We start from the raw sequence: 22,146 nt of genomic DNA, 5'->3' as shown, positions 1-22,146 counted from the left end.
GAGGATGAAGTCTCCAATCGCTGTTGTCTGTAAAATAACGAGAATACCAATCCGCTATGGAATTGGAAATCCCTGGTAGATATTCTGCCTTCAGGACAATATTTTTGTCCAAGCAAAAATGCCAAAAATCTTTGGCAAAATCTGCAAGCATTTTGGAATTCGTACCTCCCAGATGATTGATGTATTGGACAGCAGATATGTTGTCCATACGAAGGAGGACGCAACAATTTGAAGAGTTCCTTACAAAGCTCTTTAAAGCGAAGAAACCTGCCAGGAGTTCTAGGCAATTTATGTGTAGAGAAGATTCTGAGGGAGACCATTTCCCTCCGGTCGAAAGAGGACCACAGCGAGCTCCCCATCCAGACAGACTCGCGTCGGACTCTATAACTATATCCGGGTTCGGATGGAAAATTGATTTCCGTTCCATGACTCTATGTGACAGAGCCACCAAAGAAGTTCCTCTTTGGCTTCGGAAGATAGAAGAATTTCGTCTGAGTAACCCAGACCCTCTCTCAGATGATGAATCTTTAATCGTTGAAGAGCTCTGTAATGGAGAGGAGCTGGAAAAATTGCCTGAATGGAGGCTGCAAGAAGACCCACTATGCGGGCTATCGTTCTCAGGGATATCAAGTCTTTGCGAAGAACTTGGCGAATCTCTTTTCGGATAGTCTTCAATTTCCTGGATGGAAGACTTAGAGTAGTTAACTGTGTGTTGATCAGGAAACCCAGGAATTCGATTTCTTGTGACGGGAGAAGAACTGATTTTTTGAAGTTTATAAGGAAACCTAATTTGGTTAAGAGAGATATAGCCCAATCCATATGAAGAGATAGAAGATCCTTGGACTGAGCCATAAGGAGGATGTCGTCGAGGTATATTATAAGGCGAACCCCGCAACTTCTGAGTAATGCAATTACCGGTTTGAGAAGCTTTGTGAAGCACCAAGGTGCTGATGAGAGGCCAAATGGAAGGCAAGTGAATTGCCATCTTTGGTTGTTCCGTATGAATTGAAGGAAAATCTGGGATGAAGGATGGATCGGAACTGTAAGGTAAGCATCCTTCAGATCTATTTTTATGAGCCAATCGTCTTTCAGTAAAATATCCCTTAGGAGGTGAATACCCTCCATCTTGAAATGACGATAAACAATTTTGTGAGTAGGGGATCTAATTCCGGGGTGGCCGAGGAATTATGTGGGAGAGATGGACGGGGACACTCGGATTTCAGTTTGCTTCTAGAAGCCTTATCCAAGGATTTAAACACCCACATAGCCAAATATTCAGCCACTTTCGGTTCGGGTAACCATTCCCCCGAGCGGGGATGATAGATCAAAGAGGGATCAAAGAAGGAGTCATTCTGTTCACCTGTGTTGGTGTCGTCCTGTAAAACAGGGTCATCATGGTCTGAGCCACCTTCCTCAGAGATATACAAAATATCGTCAACATCCTCGATGTCTGACTGATCAGACTCATCAGATGTAGAGTCTCTGAAGGAGTCTGGTTTATTTCTGAAATCTACTTTTTTCCCTTTAGAGGAGTGAGCCTCTTCCAGGGTGGAGGATGAATTTCCTGGCGGGTTAGGTCCCCGCATAGGTACAGAATCCTTAGGTTGAGAGTTAGATGGGATATCAGAAGGGTATCTAATAGGTTTGGAATAAGGAACCTACAGACATATGTCGTTTTTTAGATTTGGACTTTCCAGGTCCCTTGAAACCTTTAGCCAACTCAGAAACTGATTCCTTGGGAGACCAGTACTGATCAGATGGAGTTAAAGGGGGGATATCTAATGGATTCTGAGGTGTGGTACGTGCCAGTACCAAATTCATAGATTTTGTAATTGTATCTTGTAGTGTAGCAATGGCTGCCTGAACAGATTTGGACACAGATGCGTCCACCATTGCCTGCATATGATCATGGGAAGGGTCTGTTACTCCTTTATTTTCCTCAGACATGTTAGGATAAGGTAGAGTGTAATATGAAATGAAGGAATATACTGTAATAAAATATTAAGGAAAATTAATAATAATGTTGTAAAAATATTAATTAAATATCAATTAATTGAAAAGATGATAATTAATAAATGTATATATATTAGTAGAGAAAAGACTATTGTGAAGGGAAATATATAATATAATTTTTTACAACTTGTAAATATGAATTAATTTCACATTATAAAGGATAAACCAGAGTGAAATTAATGTATAAAAAGGATATAAGGTATATATTCTTGAATATATATATGTATATAGCAACCATGTATATAGAATGTCCTTGTACTGTCACTCGTTCCACCGCTCTGAGGAGAATGACAGAATCCCGTTCAATCCTGACAGGAGATCACCTCACTGCCGGATATCGCGAGACTTGAGAGATGCGCTCGCGCGGACGGGACCTAAGATGGTGGCGGTGACGGAGGAGATAGGAAGAAGATGAAAGAAGGGGAAAAACGGAATGAAGTGAATTCGGGGTGAAAACCGAAGATGCGGTGTTCGGAGGGTTATCGAGCAGTCAGCGGTAAGTATAAACCAAGTGGGAATAAGATAATTGATAGCTGAAGTAAACGTATTACTAAAGAGGAATAAATAAACTGAGAGGAATGGAATATGAAACACCAGAAAAAGGAACAAAATGTAATGAGATAAAAAACAATTATGAATGAAATAAAAAGACAATACATAAATAAAATCAGTCAATTACTGAAGTAAATTAAGCTGTAATGGTAAAAGATATCTATAATTCAGTCACATATAAATTAAATGGAGTGTATATATATATATATATATATATATATATATATATATATATATATATACACACATATACACTAAATCAAAGAAATGGTGCAGCACTCCAATTCCGGTAAAAAAAAGATTTGTGTATTTATTCACCACATCTCAAAAATACAGCAACGTTTCAGCTCAACAATAGAGCCTTTCTCAAGCTTAGTGACAACTGCTAGGTAAGGGGTTTTTATACCCAATCAAGTGCATACAATCAACAAATAATTAAAACAATCCAAAGTGTATAATCCATAATCAATACAGTGCAGTGCATTAATAAAGTGCTCATTCAAAGTATCACAAAGAGTACTATTACAGTACATGAAGTGCTAGATGATTAAAAACGTATACATAGATAAAAATGCTTGAAACTCTAGACTCGTAGTTAATAACATAATTAATAATATGCAAAACATCTGTAGTAAACATGATTATACATCATAGTCGCATGGAAGAACTCACCCGCTCTGTATGTCTAATGGCGCTGACGGCTTGTGGTGTTCGGCTGTGCGCATGCGCCAACCTCCTGACGCGGCCGGCTCGTACTAACTCGCCGGACGCATGCGTCAGAAACCAAAACAAACGAGTCATGTGCCGAAGCACATGACTTGTATGTCAGCTGACCCGTTACCTCGGATACCTCCGACGCTGACAAGCTGTCACAGATGTCCGGAACGGGAAATTTATAATGGGTACATAAAATAACATGTGGTGGATGTGGCATTACAGGTATGAGGCACCACTAGTGCGTGATATTAACAAGTTAATACTTGAATATAACTAATACTAAATAGTGCATTACAAGACACCTGTGCAAGATACTCAAAATTAAATACATAAAAATTCTGTAAAAATACATTATAGTGTTATTTTGTGTAATTATATAGAGATTCAATTAAATTCAGAATGTACACCATCCATATAAAGGGTCATAAAGGAAGAGGACACCAAGGGATGGTCAGGGATCCTCTGGGTCAAAACTAATGAAAAAAATATAATAAAAGAATAATAAATAATAAATAAAGTAAGTGTATAAAGAAATAAAATAAACAAATAAATATGAAATATAAACACCATCAACAAATTAATAATTAAACAAAAGTAAAGTAAAAAAAAGAAATAAATAATGCGATAAGGTACGTGTTGTGGTCACATGATCTCCAGCTGAAGGCAAGGGGACTGGTGTGTGTGTCACTTAACTCCCTGGTTTGTAGGGTACTGGTTGAGCCACCTCATAAGAAGCCCCACCAACACCACCAGAAGTCTCTCCGGTGCAGAGGGAACAAAGGTCCCCTACCCCCAGAGCAACTCCACCTACAGCCAAAACGGGAGTGTGCCCGCTATTCCAGCAGCACCTGCTAGGACACATATAACACACCATCCCTCATGCATGCCAACCTGTTCTAGGGTAGACCACCGAAATATAATGAATAAAATAAAGAAATATAAAAAATAAATGTAACCAAACAATCATGTATGACCCAGACGCCTGCACCAACCACAAGTCTGACCTACAACCATGACCACCCGTGGATGTGTACTTCTGAAGAAGAGATAATTAATCCACTTTAAAGCCTAAATATAGTGCCACAACCATCATTGTTAGTGTACTATTTTTATTAAAATAAGTGAAACAGAATAAACAAATACAAATATTCAGAGCGTGTGATGTTCTTCCTGCGTCTTGTTCAAATGTTGTAACAATCTGAAAGCATAAACAAATAAACAAATGTTAATAAAGGCATAGCAATAGTCACATAATATGCCTAGAATAGAGGTAAATATGATCCTGGGCTCTCAAGACATGCAAAAAGTTCCTAGATAGTGTTAAACTCAGCATTCATACCATGTGGACGTAAAGAATTTAACCTGTGTATCCACCAAAGTTCCTTCTTTCTAAGTAAAGCCAGTCTGTCACCACCCCGACTAGGGATGGGGACATGATCAATGGCCATAAAGCGAAGATCTTTCTCATCATGTTGCATCTCACTAAAGTGTTTAGATACCGGTAGGTCCATTTTCTTACGTCTAATGCAGTACCTATGATTGTTAATCCTCGTTTTGAGGCTCCAAGTGGTTTGTCCGACATACAAAAGTTGACATGGACACATTAGTACATAAATGACCCATGTAGAATCACACGTCAAGAAGTGTCTAAGTGCATAAATATAATTTGTTTGGGGATGTTTGAAATTAGAGCCCTTCATCATTTGTGTACAATTTATGCATGAAAGACAGGGGTATGAGCCCAATCTCCTACTGGTGAGGAATGTTTGTCCCCCCCCCCCGCCTTCTTTTTCAATACTGTTGTGTTTACCAATTTGTCCTTTAGGCTAGTTGACCTCCTATAAGACATCAATGGGTTAGACTTGAATTCTTGAATGTTGGCAAAACTATTTTGTAAAATATACCAGTGTCTATTGATTATTCGTGAAATAGCTCCACTGCGTACATTGTAATTAGATGTAAATGGAATCCTCTTTTCTATAATTCTCGGTTTGGGTCTGAGTGTAGTCTCCCTATCAAGGGTCTCAACCCTCTTTCTGCAGCGTGTGGGTACCGCCATGGGCACCAATGTGGCGCCCATGTATGCGAACCTACACGTTGCGAACATGGAGGAGGATGTCGTCTATTCATGCCACCACTTCAGACATTGTCTGGGGTGGTGGCGTTTTATCGACGACATCTTCCTCCTGTGGTCTGGCTCAGAGTCTGAACTTTTTGATTTTTTCCAATTTTTAAATAATATTGATACTAACATCAAATTTACTATGACTCATTCCAGGGAAAGCATTAGCTTTCTTGATGTGATGGTTCATAGAGATGGTAACAAGTTGGGGACATGTTTATACACTAAACCAACTGACAAAAATACACTCTTACACTTTCGCAGCTGTCATCCTAGACGTATGATAGAATCCCTACCATACAGTCAGATGCTGAGGGCAAGGAGGATTGTTGATAATGATACGGCACTGCGAACCACTTTGGATAATATGACTAATAACTTCCGAGAGCGGGGGTACCCTACATCAGTCATTTCTAAGCACAGAGAGAGGGTTGAGACCCTTGATAGGGAGACTACACTCAGACCCAAACCGAGAATTATAGAAAAGAGGATTCCATTTACATCTAATTACAATGTACGCAGTGGAGCTATTTCACGAATAATCAATAGACACTGGTATATTTTACAAAATAGTTTTGCCAACATTCAAGAATTCAAGTCTAACCCATTGATGTCTTATAGGAGGTCAACTAGCCTAAAGGACAAATTGGTAAACACAACAGTATTGAAAAAGAAGGCGGGGGGGGGGGGACAAACATTCCTCACCAGTAGGAGATTGGGCTCATACCCCTGTCTTTCATGCATAAATTGTACACAAATGATGAAGGGCTCTAATTTCAAACATCCCCAAACAAATTATATTTATGCACTTAGACACTTCTTGACGTGTGATTCTACATGGGTCATTTATGTACTAATGTGTCCATGTCAACTTTTGTATGTCGGACAAACCACTTGGAGCCTCAAAACGAGGATTAACAATCATAGGTACTGCATTAGACGTAAGAAAATGGACCTACCGGTATCTAAACACTTTAGTGAGATGCAACATGATGAGAAAGATCTTCGCTTTATGGCCATTGATCATGTCCCCATCCCTAGTCGGGGTGGTGACAGACTGGCTTTACTTAGAAAGAAGGAACTTTGGTGGATACACAGGTTAAATTCTTTACGTCCACATGGTATGAATGCTGAGTTTAACACTATCTAGGAACTTTTTGCATGTCTTGAGAGCCCAGGATCATATTTACCTCTATTCTAGGCATATTATGTGACTATTGCTATGCCTTTATTAACATTTGTTTATTTGTTTATGCTTTCAGATTGTTACAACATTTGAACAAGACGCAGGAAGAACATCACACGCTCTGAATATTTGTATTTGTTTATTCTGTTTCACTTATTTTAATAAAAATAGTACACTAACAATGATGGTTGTGGCACTATATTTAGGCTTTAAAGTGGATTAATTATCTCTTCTTCAGAAGTACACATCCACGGGTGGTCATGGTTGTAGGTCAGACTTGTGGTTGGTGCAGGCGTCTGGGTCATACATGATTGTTTGGTTACATTTATTTTTTATATTTCTTTATTTTATTCATTATATTTCGGTGGTCTACCCTAGAACAGGTTGGCATGCATGAGGGATGGTGTGTTATATGTGTCGTAGTAGGTGCTGCTGGAATAGCGGGCACACTCCCGTTTTGGCTGTAGGTGGAGTTGCTCTGGGGGTAGGGGACCTTTGTTCCCTCTGCACCGGAGAGACTTCTGGTGGTGTTGGTGGGGCTTCTTATGAGGTGGCTCAACCAGTACCCTACAAACCAGGGAGTTAAGTGACACACACACCAGTCCCCTTGCCTTCAGCTGGAGATCATGTGACCACAACACGTACCTTATCGCATTATTTATTTCTTTTTTTACTTTACTTTTGTTTAATTAATTTGTTGATGGTGTTTATATTTATTTCATATTTATTTGTTTATTTTATTTCTTTATACACTTACTTTATTTATTATTCTTTTATTATATTTTTTTCATTAGTTTTGACCCAGAGGATCCCTGACCATCCCTTGGTGTCCTCTTTCTTTATGACCCTTTATATGGATGGTGTACATTCTGAATTTAATTGAATCTCTATATAATTACACAAAATAACACTATAATGTATTTTTACAGAATTTTTATGTATTTAATTTTGAGTATCTTGCACAGGTGTCTTGTAATGCACTATTTAGTATTAGTTATATTCAAGTATTAACTTGTTAATATCACGCACTAGTGATGCCTCATACCTGTAATGCCACATCCACCACATGTTATTTTATGTACCCATTATAAATTTCCCGTTCCGGACATCTGTGACAGCTTGTCAGCGTCGGAGGTATCCGAGGTAACGGGTCAGCTGACATACAAGTCATGTGCTTCGGCACATGACTCGTTTGTTTTGGTTTCTGACGCATGCGTCCGGCGAGTTAGTACGAGCCGGCCGCGTCAGGAGGTTGGCGCATGCGCACAGCCGAACACCACAAGCCGTCAGCGCCATTAGACATACAGAGCGGGTGAGTTCTTCCATGCGACTATGATGTATAATCATGTTTACTACAGATGTTTTGCATATTATTAATTATGTTATTAATAACGAGTCTAGAGTTTCAAGCATTTTTATCTATGTATACGTTTTTAATCATCTAGCACTTCATGTACTGTAATAGTACTCTGTGATACTTTGAATGAGCACTTTATTAATGCACTGCACTGTATTGATTATGGATTATACACTTTGGATTGTTTTAATTATTTGTTGATTGTATACACTTGATTGGGTATAAAAACCCCTTACCTAGCAGTTGTCACTAAGCTTGAGAAAGGCTCTATTGTTGAGCTGAAACGTTGCTGTATTTTTGAGATGTGGTGAATAAATACACATTTTTTTTTACCGGAATTGGAGTGCTGCACCATTGCTTTGTTTTAGTATCTGGTTGGCCTTGATCGGGCCTGGGTTGCTTGGCACCCACTATATATTTTTTTGAGTTGTGCTGCAATATCTTTTGTATATATATATATATATATGACACAATTTTTATATGAGAGAATAGCAAGCACTTATCTGAACAACACTGCTGAGCAGCAAAGAAGAGGAAGATACCTATGGGTGGATTACCTTTATTACCTGGGCTGTGGACTGATTGGCTGAACCATATAGCATACTAGGTTACGTCACAAGATTCATGCTTACATGCATTACATGTATAAAAACCGTTTTTTCTCATTAATACATACAGTATGTGTTTGCTGCTGTGTCAGTAAAGAAGTCTGCTTAGCATAATAGGAGCGTTTTGTCTTGCCTTAAAATCCAAATAGCATTACTGAACAAACAGCGGGACAAAGAGCTCACCAAACAGGTCAGGGGTAAGGTTGTGGAGAAGTACAAAGTAAAGTTAAGTTATAAAATATCCCAAGCTTTCAACATCTCACAGAGCACCAAAAAATCCATCAGCAGAAAGTAAAAAGACTATGGCACAACCATAAACCTACTAAGACAATGCCATCCACCCAAACTGAAAATTATTCAGAGAAGCAACCAAGTGGCTCATGGTAGTTCCAAAGATCAACAGCTGAAGTGGGAAAATCTATCTACAGGACAACTATAAAAGTCATGTATGCTGCCATCCTTGCCTTTGTGAAAGAGAAGCAAAAGAAAGCAGTTGTTGAAAACGAGCCACAAGAAATTCAATTTGGAGCTCACCACAATCCTTGTGGGAGACACAGCAAACATGTGGAAGAAAGTGCTCTGGTTAGATGAGACCAAAATGTAAGTTTGGTCTCATCTGACCAGAGCACTTTCTTCCACTGAACACTGCCCATCACCCTGAACACACAATCCTCAAAGTGAAATGTTATGTGAGTATGCTTCTCTTCAGACAGTTCTGAGAAACTGGTAAAATTGATGGAAAGATGGATGGAGCCAAACACAGGGTAATCCTTGAAGAAAATCTCATACATTCTGCAAAAGACGAGACTGGGACAGAAGGTTATCGTTTATCAGGACAATGACCCTCAATATACAGCAAGAGCCACAATGGAATAGTTCAGATTAAAGCATGTTAGAGTCCTAAAATTGTCCAAACCTGTATCCAACAAAAAGGTATTTTGCACTTTCAAAGTACTATGCATGTTGTGTTGATCAAATAGTAAAAGTCTATTTGAATCCAGTTTGTAACAGAAGCAAAATGAGCAAGAAGACAGGTCAATACTTGAACGCCACAAAAAGTAATTCCGCAGCACTCCAAAATAGGTGAAACTGGAGTGATATTTATTAACCTGATATCATAGCGACATTTCGGCTGCCCACTTGCAGCCTTTTTCAAGCCTGGTGGATGCAAGTGGGCAGCCGAAACATCGCTATAATATCCGGTTAATAAACCTCAATCCAGTTTCACCTATTTTGGAGTTCTGCTGAATTACTTTTGTTGTGCTGCTCTGCTCTATACTTTTTCCTTTTTTCCTACTAGATATAAGGATAGCATACAACAGAAAAGATCCCTCCAACAATTAAACGGGACACATTAGGTGCTGAGACCAGGTAAAAGGTAAAGTAGGTTTATTACCCACAATGCAATGCGTTTTACAGTCTGGCCGCTTCCTCAGGCAATCCTCACTCAATCTGGGGAGTTAAAGGTGGTGTAGGTGAACTATTTTTTTAAAACCTTTAATTTGTGTGATGGTGAAGTGTATGGGGTGTAAATGCTCATGGGGTATGATTAGGAGCTTTATAACACCACCCCATAAATATGCTTCACGCCTCTTAGTCTGCACATACACCCCAATTTGCAATATAGGTCCCACCTCTCTGTCTATTTATTGAAAAGTACAGATAAAGCAACCAAATAATAAACATTTTAATAGCATTGAAATGAAGGAATCCAAGGCTATAAAATATTATTCTATTTAAAAAAAATAATTGGGGATTTACCCCCTTCCCGAAAATGTGTAAAAAAAATTGAAAAACATTTTTAAACTATAACCTGCACAGTGAAAGAAGCAAATGCAAAAAAAAGTCCAAATGCCAAAATTGCTGATTTTTGGTCACCACACGTCCCAGAATAAAAAAAACTTAATATAAAGTGGTCAAAAAGTTATATATGTGCAAAAGTGGTCCCATTAAAAACTTCAGCTCATAGCACAGTGTTTCTGAAACGCGGTCCTCAGGACCCCCAACAGGTCATGTTTTCATGATTTTTTTAGTCTTCCACAGGTGATATAACTGTGGCTGATTCACTGACCATAATTACACTGCTCCAAAAAATAAAGGGAACACCAAGATAACACATCCTAGATCTGAATGAATGAACTAATCGTATGAAAAACTTTGGTCTTTCAACATAGTTGAATGTGCTGACAACAAAATCACACAAATATTATCAATGGATATCAAATTTATCAACCCATGGAGGTCTGGATATGGAGTCACACTCAAAATCAAAGTGAAACCATACTACAGGCTGATCCAACTTTGATGTAATGTCCTTAAAGGGGTTATCCAGGAAATTTTTTTTTTATATATATCAACTGGGTCCAGAAAGTTAAACAGATTTGTAAATTACTTCTATTAAAAAATCGTAATCCTTTCAGTACTTATGAGCTGCTGAAGTTGAGTTGTTATTTTCTGTCTAAGTGCTCTCTGATGACACCTGTCTGGGGAACTGTCCAGAGTAGAAGCAAATTCCCATAGCAAACCTCTTGGTGGATGGAGCGAGACAAGATGTCCCAGATGAGCTCCATCGGATTCAGGTCTGGGGAACAGGCTGGCCAGTCCATAGCATCAATGACTTCCTCTTGCAGGAACTGCCGACACACTCTAGCCACGAGGTCTAGCATTGTCTTGTATTAGGAGGAACCCAGGGCCAACCACACCAGCATATGGTCTCACAAGGGGTCTGAGGATCTCATCTCGGTACCTAATGGCAGTCAGGCTACCTCTGGCAAGCACATGGAGGACTGTGCGGCCCCCCCAAAGAACCCACACCATTACTGACCCACCTCCAAATCAGTCATGCTGGAGGATGTTGCAGGCAGCAGAACGTTCTCCACGGCATCTCCCGACTGTCACGTGTCCAGTGTGAACTTGCTTTCATCTGTCAAGAGCACAGCACCAGTGGAGAATTTGCCAATCTGGTGTTCTCTGGCAAATGTCCTGCACGGTGTTGGGCTGTAAGCACAACCCCCACCCGTGCTTGTCCGGTCCTCATACTACCCTCATGGAGTCTTTCTGACCATTTGAGTGGACAGATGCACATTTGTGGCCTGCTGGAGGTCATTTTGCAGGGCTCCGGCAGTGCTCGTCCTTGCACAAAGGCGGAGGTAGCGGTCCTGCTGCTGGGTTGTTGCCCTTCTACGGCCTCCTCCACGTCTCCTGATGTACTGGCCTGTCTCCTTTTAGGTCAGAAAATGACAATGAACAAACTTTTTTTTTTGTTTTCAAGTTTTTTTTTTTGTTTTTGTTTTCAAGTTTGGCATCATTGGAATCTTACTAACCCACAAAATAAAGTTGGCATGTCAGATGTACCATATTGTGAACTCAAAGATTATTTTCCCACAGAATTTCGCAATTGCTTATTCTTTTCAATTTTGCCTTACATTATTTTTTTTTTTTTACTGGCTCCTTAAAGCGCAACTGTCATGAAATATGGGTGCAATAACCTGCACACAGCCTTTGTACTGTGTGCAGGTGGTGGGTATAGCAATGTTTTTACCTAATATTTGCAGGCTTTCATGACCCCAAAAAATGCTTTAGATCAAAGCCACTGACGGTCGGATAGGTGTGGCATGAGGTACGCGCTGCCCCACCGCCACCACATCCACCCCCTGTATGTCAGCACTGGGACCACTGTGTGATTGACACACAGGTCCCAGCGCATGCAACCTTCAGCTAATCAAACGTGCGCGCCGCTGTGTGTCATCCAGCAAGCTCTCGCTCCCGCCGCTGTCTTCCTCCACAGTGCTAGCTGGATGACACAGCGGTGTGCACGTTAGAATAGCTGAAGGGTGCATGCGCTGGGACCTGTGTGTCAATCACACATCGCGCATTTCGCACCACGCCTATCCGACCGTCAGTGGCTTTGATCATTTTTGGGGTCATGAAAGCCTGCAAATATTAAGTAAAAACATTGCTATACCCACCACCTGCACACAGTACAAAGGCTATATGCAGGTTATTGCACCCAGATTTCAGGACAGTTGCGCTTTAATACATTATATGGTAAAATAAAATTTGCCAATGAAAAGTACAACTTATCCCGCAAAGAAGAAGCCCTAATACAAGTTTAGCGACAATAGAAACACAGAAAGAGCTCTGTGGTGTATTATCCTGGAAAATGAATGAACACTAAGTGTAATGTGCCCCTACCGGGTAATGTTGTATAACCCAAGTACAACTTAGCCTAGTCTCAGACAGACAACTTACTCCAAATTTTCCTTCATCTGGAGGAAAGTTTGGACTAATACAACTTTGTCAGTGGGAAAAAAAAATAAAAATAAAGTTATGGGTCTTAGAATGTGAGGAGCAAAAACAAAATAATAAAAAATTGCTGGGTCATGAAGGGGTTAAAAGGAAGCAATCCCAAAGCAACATTTTCTATATACAATTCTCCAAACCAGAAATATTTCCTTAAGGGTCTATTCACACGTACAGTATTCTGCGCAGATTTGATGCGCAGGATTTCAAGCTGTGTTCAGTCATTCAGTTTACATTGAAATCTGCAGCAGAAAATCCTGCGCATCAAATCTGCGCAGAATACTGTACGTGTGAATAGACCATAAATGATCATTGACCAGTCTGGCACTGAGATCCTTTTATTATCATTCTGTTAATGACATTGCAAGAAATGACAGTTACATAGTAATAAAATGGCATTACAATTCCCTTCGGGACAAATAAAATGGAAACCAGGTCTAGCAACATTAGACAGGATTTAATACCATAAAAATACACGTTCTTGTTTCCCAGTGATAATTTGCAGTCTAAAATATATTTTGTTAAGTAAAAGATTCAATGTTTCCCCTTCTTACATTGAGTAGTAAAACCAAAAACACAAGATGGCCCAAAACAAATGTAAGAAAGGGGACAGGAAGCTTATTAGTCTTAGGTATTGCACAGGCTACTATCAAGATCATTTCCATTTACAATATCATATTTACATTTGCAGGAGACACTAACTACATAATTTAAGTACAAAACAATACTATAAAAGCATGTAAATTACAAAAAAAATACAAATAACAAAACAAAAAAGGCAGCTATACAGTACTTTTCATGGTCAGGAAATTTAAAAACACTACTGATGTCTCACCAGTAGAGGGCAGCATACACACATCTATATATATATATATACACAATTGCCAGTTATGTACTTGTGGTGCTACAAATTGAGCCATTTTAATTCACAGGCTGCCAATTTTTAAGTATGAAAAAACATCACATTTCAGCATGAGTGGTAATGTATGGTCAAGTAGCTGTGCATAAAACTAGACGTTTGGTGCTGTAAAAAGGATAACCACAATATTGTGAAAGCCTGAAAAACAGGTAAAGACTTCGCGTTAAAGAGATCAGTTTTGGATGTGTCCAGTGATATTGTGATAGGACATGTAGAATGGGGACCTATCACCTGGTGTTCCCTCATTTATCATTTGATAGTGAAGAATTTGATCCCTGATATGAAATTAATTTGGTGTTCAGTGAGGAAGGCTTTAACCAAATATGTGCTTGTGCGACTTACATTTGAAATGTCACCCGTGTCCCCCTCAACCTGGGAAATTTATAGGGATTCACCGGTTTTAGCAAGTGATGACTTCTAAAATCCAATAATTTACTAGTATTAAAAATGTCTCTTTAACCATAACTGCACTATACAGGAGACAACATAAGCAGTGTAAGCATTCCTGGGGTGATGGTTGTGTTGGCCAAGAAGTCCTAGTACTAATGCCCTTGGCCAGGGATGGCACTGAAATTTTAACAACTGGTTTCCTGTCTTTTGGCAGGGCTAACTGCCACAGTAGTAACTATGAGGAGTAGATAGTGTGGTGATAGTGTATCACTAAGCTGTCTCCTCTCCTCATCAGATCAGCGTCAAAATATCGACCAAAGAGCGAGGGTTAGTGGTGATATCTCTAGCAGTCTAAATGGATGCTACAGCTGTCACTCAGAGCCTAGAGAAGAGGATGGGAAAACATTCAAACATTCAGTGCAGAGAGCTCTGGTCACTGCTTATAAAAAGGGAAAATACTAGGCACTGGCGGCATTAAATCTACTGCAACTGGCATGAATATTACCCCAGCTATGTTTACACCGCTCTTCTGTCCCATGTACAGCAACATCGGAAGTTTTGATGGCTTAAAATTTTTTAGAGTCCTTTTAAACAGACAATAACTTTCTAAAATACTCCTTGTATGGTTTTTCTAACTGGGAATGTAAACATTGTTTAGATTGTTCAGTAAAGAAGGAATCCAAGTGCACTCACCACGTAGTTGCTTCTTAAGTATTTCTTTTATTTCATACTGAATACAGGCAAAGTGCAGGGAGCCGATGTGCAGGGGGTGTCAGCGTGGGCTAGCCCACGCTGACACCCCCTGCACGTCGCCTCCCTGCTCCCTGCACTTTGCCTGTATTCGGTATGAAATAAAAGAAATATTTAAGAAGCAACTACGTGGTGAGTGCACTTTGATTCCTTCTTTACTGAATATTTGCATGCTTGTGAAGCTCTTCTGCCAAGATTTGCACCGCCATTGCTGATGTACACCTATAGCTGCAGTGTCAAGTTGAGTGGAAATCCACAGGTGTGTGAAGTAGCAGTGCCAGGCTAGCTGTCTTTTCTCCTTTGTTTGGTATAAAATTGTTTAGAATGTGGTTGGCTCTATGGTTACCATTCTGTGCACAAACAGGTTGTCATCTGACCACTTCTCATAAATGTGATCTTACGAGCTCAGGTTATATGACAGGATGTTCATGCAGAGCTGGCCTACTGATACTAACATGGCAGCCCTTGACTTTCAGAGGAAAGAAAAACAAAAACCTTACAAGGTGTAGCTAAAACAGGTTATTGTTCCCAAAGTACAGTTAAAAAAAAAAACTACTGTATGTATTTTAATGTAAAATGCTCCATTCAATGCACATAACTTACAGAAACCAGAGAAGCCCTTTAAGTAGTGGGTGTGGTTATATGTTTTATCATTACAAACTTTGGCTACTGGATATGCCATGGTATATGGTCAGCTAGTCAGACACAGTGAACAAAAAACCTGAAGTTCCATATGGAGCCACATAAACCTTCCATTCTGCCAGTTGGAGTTTCAGTGGACAGGTACATAATAGGCATGGGAGGTAAGCCTTTCACTTTAAAGGAATGTAAACTAAGCTTGCCTATTAAATGCAGATATTTGGTCCTTGTTACATTGGCACAGAACAATAGTATGCTATTAAAGTTTGGATCCTTATTCATACAAGTATCTGTTAGACTGAATTCCGCCATTAAAAGGAGTTGTCCACTTTTTACAATTTTTGTTGGAAAGGTCCCCCCAAAAATAGCTTGATCTTAATTTGTCCCACTACCAGGATCTTTAGCATCCAGACATTATTTGCAGGAGAATCCAGCAGCAAGTGTTCAGGATTCCCTGCAGTGCCAGGAAGAGAAATATAACATCATGCCCACAAAAATCAATATGCTTTCTTTGTTTTACATGGACAAACCATGAGCTCCAGTAAGGGAGAAACTATTTGTAGCCACCCACTTCTCTGGCTAACTGGCGTAGGTCTTAAATAAGGGCCCCCCCTCTATTTATTTTTTTTTTTCATAAACCAGATAACCCCTTTAAATCATAAAGACATGCGTGTCATTTAGCTCAATTTCCCAGAGTTCCATAACATTGATGTATCAAATGCTAGGTGCCTATATAGTTTCTAATTTATTTTCTCATATGAAGGGCATCCTGAAATTTGGTACTGGTGTATCGAGCATGGAATCCTTTCTTGTTGATGGTGTCGTCCGTGTTGAAGCGGATCATAATGGAGTCTCCAGCTGAATATATTTCTTCAGGGGGCTATAGTAAAAGAAAAATCTTAATTAAGTAGGCACAAAAAATAACATCCTTATATGGTATTTCTTATTTTATTACCTTTATCCAGTGATAGTGTGATATGACATGTAGAATGTATTATTAGACACCGTATTATAACCCTTTACTAAATTCTTGATCTAAAACAAGCTGGTAGATGTTTTAAAGTGCCCATAAGTGAGCTCTTCTTTCAGCTTGTTTTTAAGATCAGTGGGGGTTTCAGCATAAGGACCTGACAGTGAAAACTTTTATTTTTTATTTTTTTATGGACAGGGACACTTAAAGGAGTAGTATTGGGAATTTTTTTTTTAATCCTATCGTGTGCGGGCTGCAAAAAAACAAAAACAAAAACTCACCTGCCTCCATTCCGGTCTCCTTCCTTCTTCCATGTGCATGGATCTTCACACTGCACTCCGCCTATAACCGGTCAAGGCGGGACATCGCTGCGGCTGGCTACACGCTGACTGCAGTGTGATGATTCATGCACACGGAAGGAAGGAAGGAAGGAGACTGGAATAAAACACTCCTGGGCATAGAACATCTGAGAAGCCAATTGTCCCATTACTTTTTGTCCCTTAGCAAGTGGGAGGCACATATGCAAACTGTTGTTATTTCTACACGGTTCACCTGACTTGGATGTAAAAACCCTCAAATTAAAGCTGACAGTCTGGAGTTAAAGCACATCGTGTTTGTTTCATTTCAAATTAATTGTGGTGGTGTATAGAGCCAAAAATTTTAGAATTGTGTTGAAGTCCCAATATTTATGGACCTGACTGTATATGGTCACCCTAAGTCACACTTACATCAGTAGTTTAAACCGATTATTTTCAAATTATGAGGCAGGCCTCACCAGTGAAGCACCCATATAGTTATTGCCACAGATGAGAAGGCATTTTTGACAAAAGTGAACATTAGCTGCACAGTCTATGCCCTGGCTGCCACAATCCCTCATTTTATTTACTCATTATTTACTAATTTTATAGTAATACAGAGATGTGGAGACAAATGTTATGTAGACTGAGCTAAATATTCAATTTTTGCCTAGATTGCTACCATAGATGGTAAGGTCTAGACACCCCCTTGGTATATCTGGTGAGACCCAGCCTTCATTTTGGTTGGGTGTAGAAGAAGTTTAAGAAGCCCTGACCTAAACAATCAACGCCCAGTCATTTATAGTGGCATCATTGGCCATACTATCATTTCATCACAAACATTCCAGGCCTATCATTTGTTGTGCCACCGAAGATCCCAATTTTGTAACAAAGTTTTCCAAACTTTCCTTTTATTTGTATTCACTTACATGCAAAATTAAAATTTTCTAAAATAACAAAAACCTTTTACTCTTTTCTCTTATTTGACAGTGATCCAACACAGTCTCCGAAGGGTGCCCTGGCTATTTTTGCTAATGGACAACAAATGACCTCTGCAGCCAATAATTGTCCTCAGCCATCCCATGCAGTAGTACTGGTATCACCATTCAGAGAAGTGCGAGTAAAGGTTTTTATGTATTTTATTACAATTGAACTGATTTACATTTTTTTCGAAAGAGGGATAACCCCTTTACACTAGTCCCCCCCCCCTCCCCCCAAAAAAAAAGAAAATACTAACATTTTGCATAAGTATTCACACCCTTTGCAATGACACTAGAAATTTAGCTTCAGTTTATTTTGATCATCTTTATGGTAGGGTCACACGTGCCATATTTTTCTGCATATTGTCTGCAGCTGATTTTGCTACCCATTGACGTCAATGGGTAGGAAAATATGCAGCAGCAAATATGCAGCAAAATATGGCACGTGTGACCCTACCATAAAGATGTTTCTACACATTGATTGGAGTAACCTGTCGTAAAGTCTACTGATTGCACATGATATAGAAAGACACACCCTGTGTATATAAGGTCTCACAGCTAACAATGCATATCAGAGCAAAAACAAGAACTGCCTGTAGAGCTCAGAGACAGAATTGTATGGAAGTACAGAAAACTGCTGGACAGGAAGATTTAAAGGCAAAGTGGCCTTAAAAAACTTACATGGAAGAAGTTTGGAACAACCAGAACTCTTCCAACAGCAAGCTGCCCCACCAAATTAAGTAATAAGTAAAGAAGGGTGTTGTTAACATAAATGGTCAAGAAAATATGGTTACTCTGCCTGGGCTCCAAAAATCCTGTGTGCAAATGGAAGAATCTTCCAGAAGGTCCAACATTACTGTGGTAATCCATCAATCTAGAGGTAGCAAAAAATAAAGCACCTAAAGTACTCTCAGACTGCAAGAAACAAGATTCTCTGGTCTGATGAAATAAAAATTTATTATTTTGCCTCAGTTCTATGAGTTATGTCTGAAGGAAACCAGGCACTGCTCATCACCTGCCCAATAGAATGCCTACAGCGAAGCAAGGTGGTGGCAACATCATATTGCGTGGGTGTTTTTTTAGTGGTGGGACAGGGAGACTGGTCAGGATTAAGGGAAAGCTGACTAGAGTAAATTGCATAGATATTCTTAATAAAAAACCTGATCCAGTATGTCCTGGATCTCAGACTTTCCTAAAGGTTTACTTTTCAACAATTCCTTCTCCAGATTGCTTCTTTTGTTTTTTTAAACAGGTTTTGATGAATCTCCCCTAATGACCCTAAGCACACAGCCAAGACAACATTGGAGTGGCTTAGGGACAACTTTGAATGTCCTTTAGTGGCCCAGCTAGAGCCCTGACTTTACCCCAATGTAACATTTCTAGAGATACATGAAAATGGCTTCCACTGATGTTCCCCATACAACCATGAGGATGAGAGGATCTGCAAAGAAAATGGCAGAGAATCCCCAAATCCATGTGTGCAAACCTTATGGCCTCATCCCCAAGAAAACTGGAAGCTGTAATCGCTGCCAAAAGTGCTTCAAGCAAGTACTGATTAAAGGGTCTGAATACTTACATCACTGCAATATTTTAGTTTTTATTTTCTTTTTACTAAACTAGGAAACATTTTTAATTTCTACTATGGGGTATTGAGCGCAGCAACATAAGAAAAAGTGAAAAAAAAAAGTGAACTTTCAGACTACATTGTATATTTAAAACACCATTGGGGAGAGTCATCAATACCCGAGGCCTTTGAAAAATTAAAGCAGTAATCTGATTGGTTGCTATGGGCAACTGGTTAACTTTACCTCTACAAAGGTTTCGATCAATACCACTCAAAAGTCTTTCGCTGCGACATCACATAAGGGTACCCTACACAACACTGATCACCCTTACATAAAAATATAAGTGAAAATTGTTTTGTAGCAATGATCTAAGTAGTCAGAATAAAAAAAAATTGTTCCCCCCTCCAAAAAAAATAAATAAATAAATACAAACAACAAACAAACAAAAAACTTACCCCAGATCCACAATATCTAGCGAGCCGTGGAGCGGTACTGTCATAACCATCATATATTTCCATAAAGTCATAACCACAGTCTGATTCTTCTTCCATTTCAAATGTTTCAAAAATCAGCTCTACTCCATAGCCATCTTCTGCTACAATGACCCAATCACACTTGGCTTGTACTGGGTAGTTGTTATCACCATACTGGGCATGTGAATAGAGATCTTTTGTTTGAATCTCTGCTTTCAAACGTCCTCCGCATTCTAAAGATGAAGCACATAACAAAAACAAAGAATTATTCTACCTTATCAATGAATTTACATTGTCCTTTGTTTCTGTTGAGCTGTAGTGTTACAAGAATGGTTCGCAAAACCCATACAACGCATTGTTTATATATATTTTCACATACCTGTGCTGTACTTGGCTTGAAACCCTTTCCGCTGCACTGAAGCATCTGAATAAAAGCGCATAAACATATGATTTGTGGATGCAATAATAGGTTCAGGTTTACTGCTGCCACAAAATCGGCCTAGGATTGTGGACTTGCTGCTTGGTCCATCATACAGCTCGAGGTGGTCATAGGCACACTCCTGGTGCAATTCAATCTCAAAGTCATTAAACACCTAGAACGGTAAAAAGGATTAGGAAGAAACCTCGGCTGATGGCCGAAGCTAAAAAAGAAAAAGTGATGTCAGTCGTGATTATACGTAGGAACAAATAAAGGAAAATCTAGTGCATAAAAAGGAAAATATCTGCAGCTATAAATACATAATACATCACAGCTCTTGGATTTTCTATTCTGAATGGCCCCGAGCTTTAAAATTGCTCCGTGTCTGGTTTCGGTTCTGCTAAAAAGAAACATTACACAGCATATGGTAATGGATATAGTTGTAGAACATTTTTGGTACATTCCTGCTTGCAATTCTTTTTAATATAACAGGAATGAAAACATTATGTAGGAGGATAGCTTCCTCCTAATGGAAGTGGCAACATTGCATATTTTTCCTCAGGAGACCATAGCATGGCACATTCTATTTTCAGGGTACGTTCACACATACAGGATCCTGGGCAGATTTGATGTGCAGGATTTGTAACTGCAGATTACACATACGCATCAAATCTGCGTACGTGTGAATGTACCCTCAAGGAGAAATATTATACCATACATTGTGGTGCATTAGATATGCATATGTTACTGTAAGTCTCCATGGTACAATAGATGACATTAAAGAGTAGCTCCCACCATCTTTTTTTTCCTGTCCCTGCCTTTTGCCCATCTATCCCTAACCCCCTCACTGCCTTTATTATTTTTTTTACTATATTAAAAAATAAATTTTGTCTATCTGGTAGTGTGTTCACTAACCAGGCAGACTTCCCCAGCAGGCGCAACGTCACTTATTCCTGCAGGGGGCCGACTTCCACCCTTAGTTTACCTATACAGTGTACCTCCAGCTGTTTCACCACTACAACTCCCAGCTTGCCCTGACATCTATTAGCTGTCAGGGCATGCTGGGAGTTGTAGTGGGGAAACAACTGGAGGCACACTGTGGTGAAAACAGTATCTGTGTTACGGCGATGGCCGCAGCTGCCGCTCCCACGAACCACGCCACGCAACCCGCTCCCCCCCCTCCGCCTGCCAGAAATATGACTAAAGTGCAGGGCAGTCCTAGCGCAGCACTGCTTAGCAGCAGCAGCGGCGCATGAAATTCTACCTCACACCGGGAGCCGGGGCGCGAGGCCAGGGAGCCTGCGCGCATCCTCTTTGTTCAAAGCACTCGCTCCCATCTGTCTGATTGACAGGCAGGGAGCTTGCGCAGCCTGACTGAATTCGGACCGATGACCGGCCGGGATCGGTCCGAATTAATCTGTGACGTCACAGCATGCTGCAGCCGGCCACTAGTAGGGAGACCCCTAGTGGCTGGATTTCAAAATAAAAAAAGTGATTAAAAAAAATTATTAAAGTATATTAGAAATATGTTCTAGTACATCAGTACTACAACATATAAAAAAAAAAGTTCATGACAGTGCCCATTTAAATAAGACAAGAGGTAGCAATTTGTTTCAGAAAAGAACAGACACAGAAGTAGACAGTCTTTAATAGGGGCAAAGGACCCACAACAAAGACTAGGCAAACATCAGAGCATCAATCTCTAATGGCTCTATAGCAATTCCTTCATTGATACACCAAACTCTACACAAGTACATTTTGACACACAGCCACACTGTCTACTGGACACTATAAAGTTCACAAGGAGGTTCACAAAGTTGCTCACAATTGCTCCAGACTGTCAGCCAGACACTGTATACACACACACACACACACACACACACAGAGCC

The 22,146-nt window shown here is 39.8% G+C and overlaps 1 protein-coding gene and 1 long non-coding RNA gene across 8 annotated transcripts in view; one reads left to right on the top strand and one right to left on the bottom strand.

The window, feature by feature from the left end:
- Positions 1–2,435: 2,435 nt before the first annotated feature.
- The window catches only part of LOC130282290 (uncharacterized), a 53,598-nt gene continuing 33,887 nt past the window's right edge, over positions 2,436–22,146 (top strand). Inside the window, exon 1 of the long non-coding RNA XR_008846322.1 lies at positions 2,436–2,509. This is a non-coding gene — a long non-coding RNA (uncharacterized LOC130282290). The remainder of the gene's footprint in view (positions 2,510–22,146) is intronic.
- Positions 15,052–22,146, bottom strand: part of TLL2 (tolloid like 2) — a 274,253-nt gene continuing 267,158 nt past the window's right edge. For 6 of the 7 annotated variants that reach the window (XM_056530355.1, XM_056530356.1, XM_056530360.1 and 3 more), the window contains 3 exons: positions 20,219–20,432; positions 19,822–20,072; positions 15,052–16,435 (listed from right to left, as the gene is read on the bottom strand). In XM_056530355.1, the coding sequence (XP_056386330.1) occupies positions 16,301–16,435; positions 19,822–20,072; positions 20,219–20,432 (600 nt within the window). In that variant the 3' untranslated portion in view covers positions 15,052–16,300. Of the gene's footprint in view, positions 16,436–19,821; positions 20,073–20,218; positions 20,433–22,146 lie in introns of those variants that run through there. The other variant, XM_056530361.1, reaches the window with a different exon arrangement.

This window comes from Hyla sarda, chromosome 7, assembly GCF_029499605.1.
Source record: "Hyla sarda isolate aHylSar1 chromosome 7, aHylSar1.hap1, whole genome shotgun sequence".
Lineage (NCBI taxonomy): Eukaryota > Metazoa > Chordata > Amphibia > Anura > Hylidae > Hyla > Hyla sarda.
The sequence above is the reverse complement of the archived record's forward strand: the minus strand, read 5'-3'. Positions and strand labels throughout refer to the sequence as shown.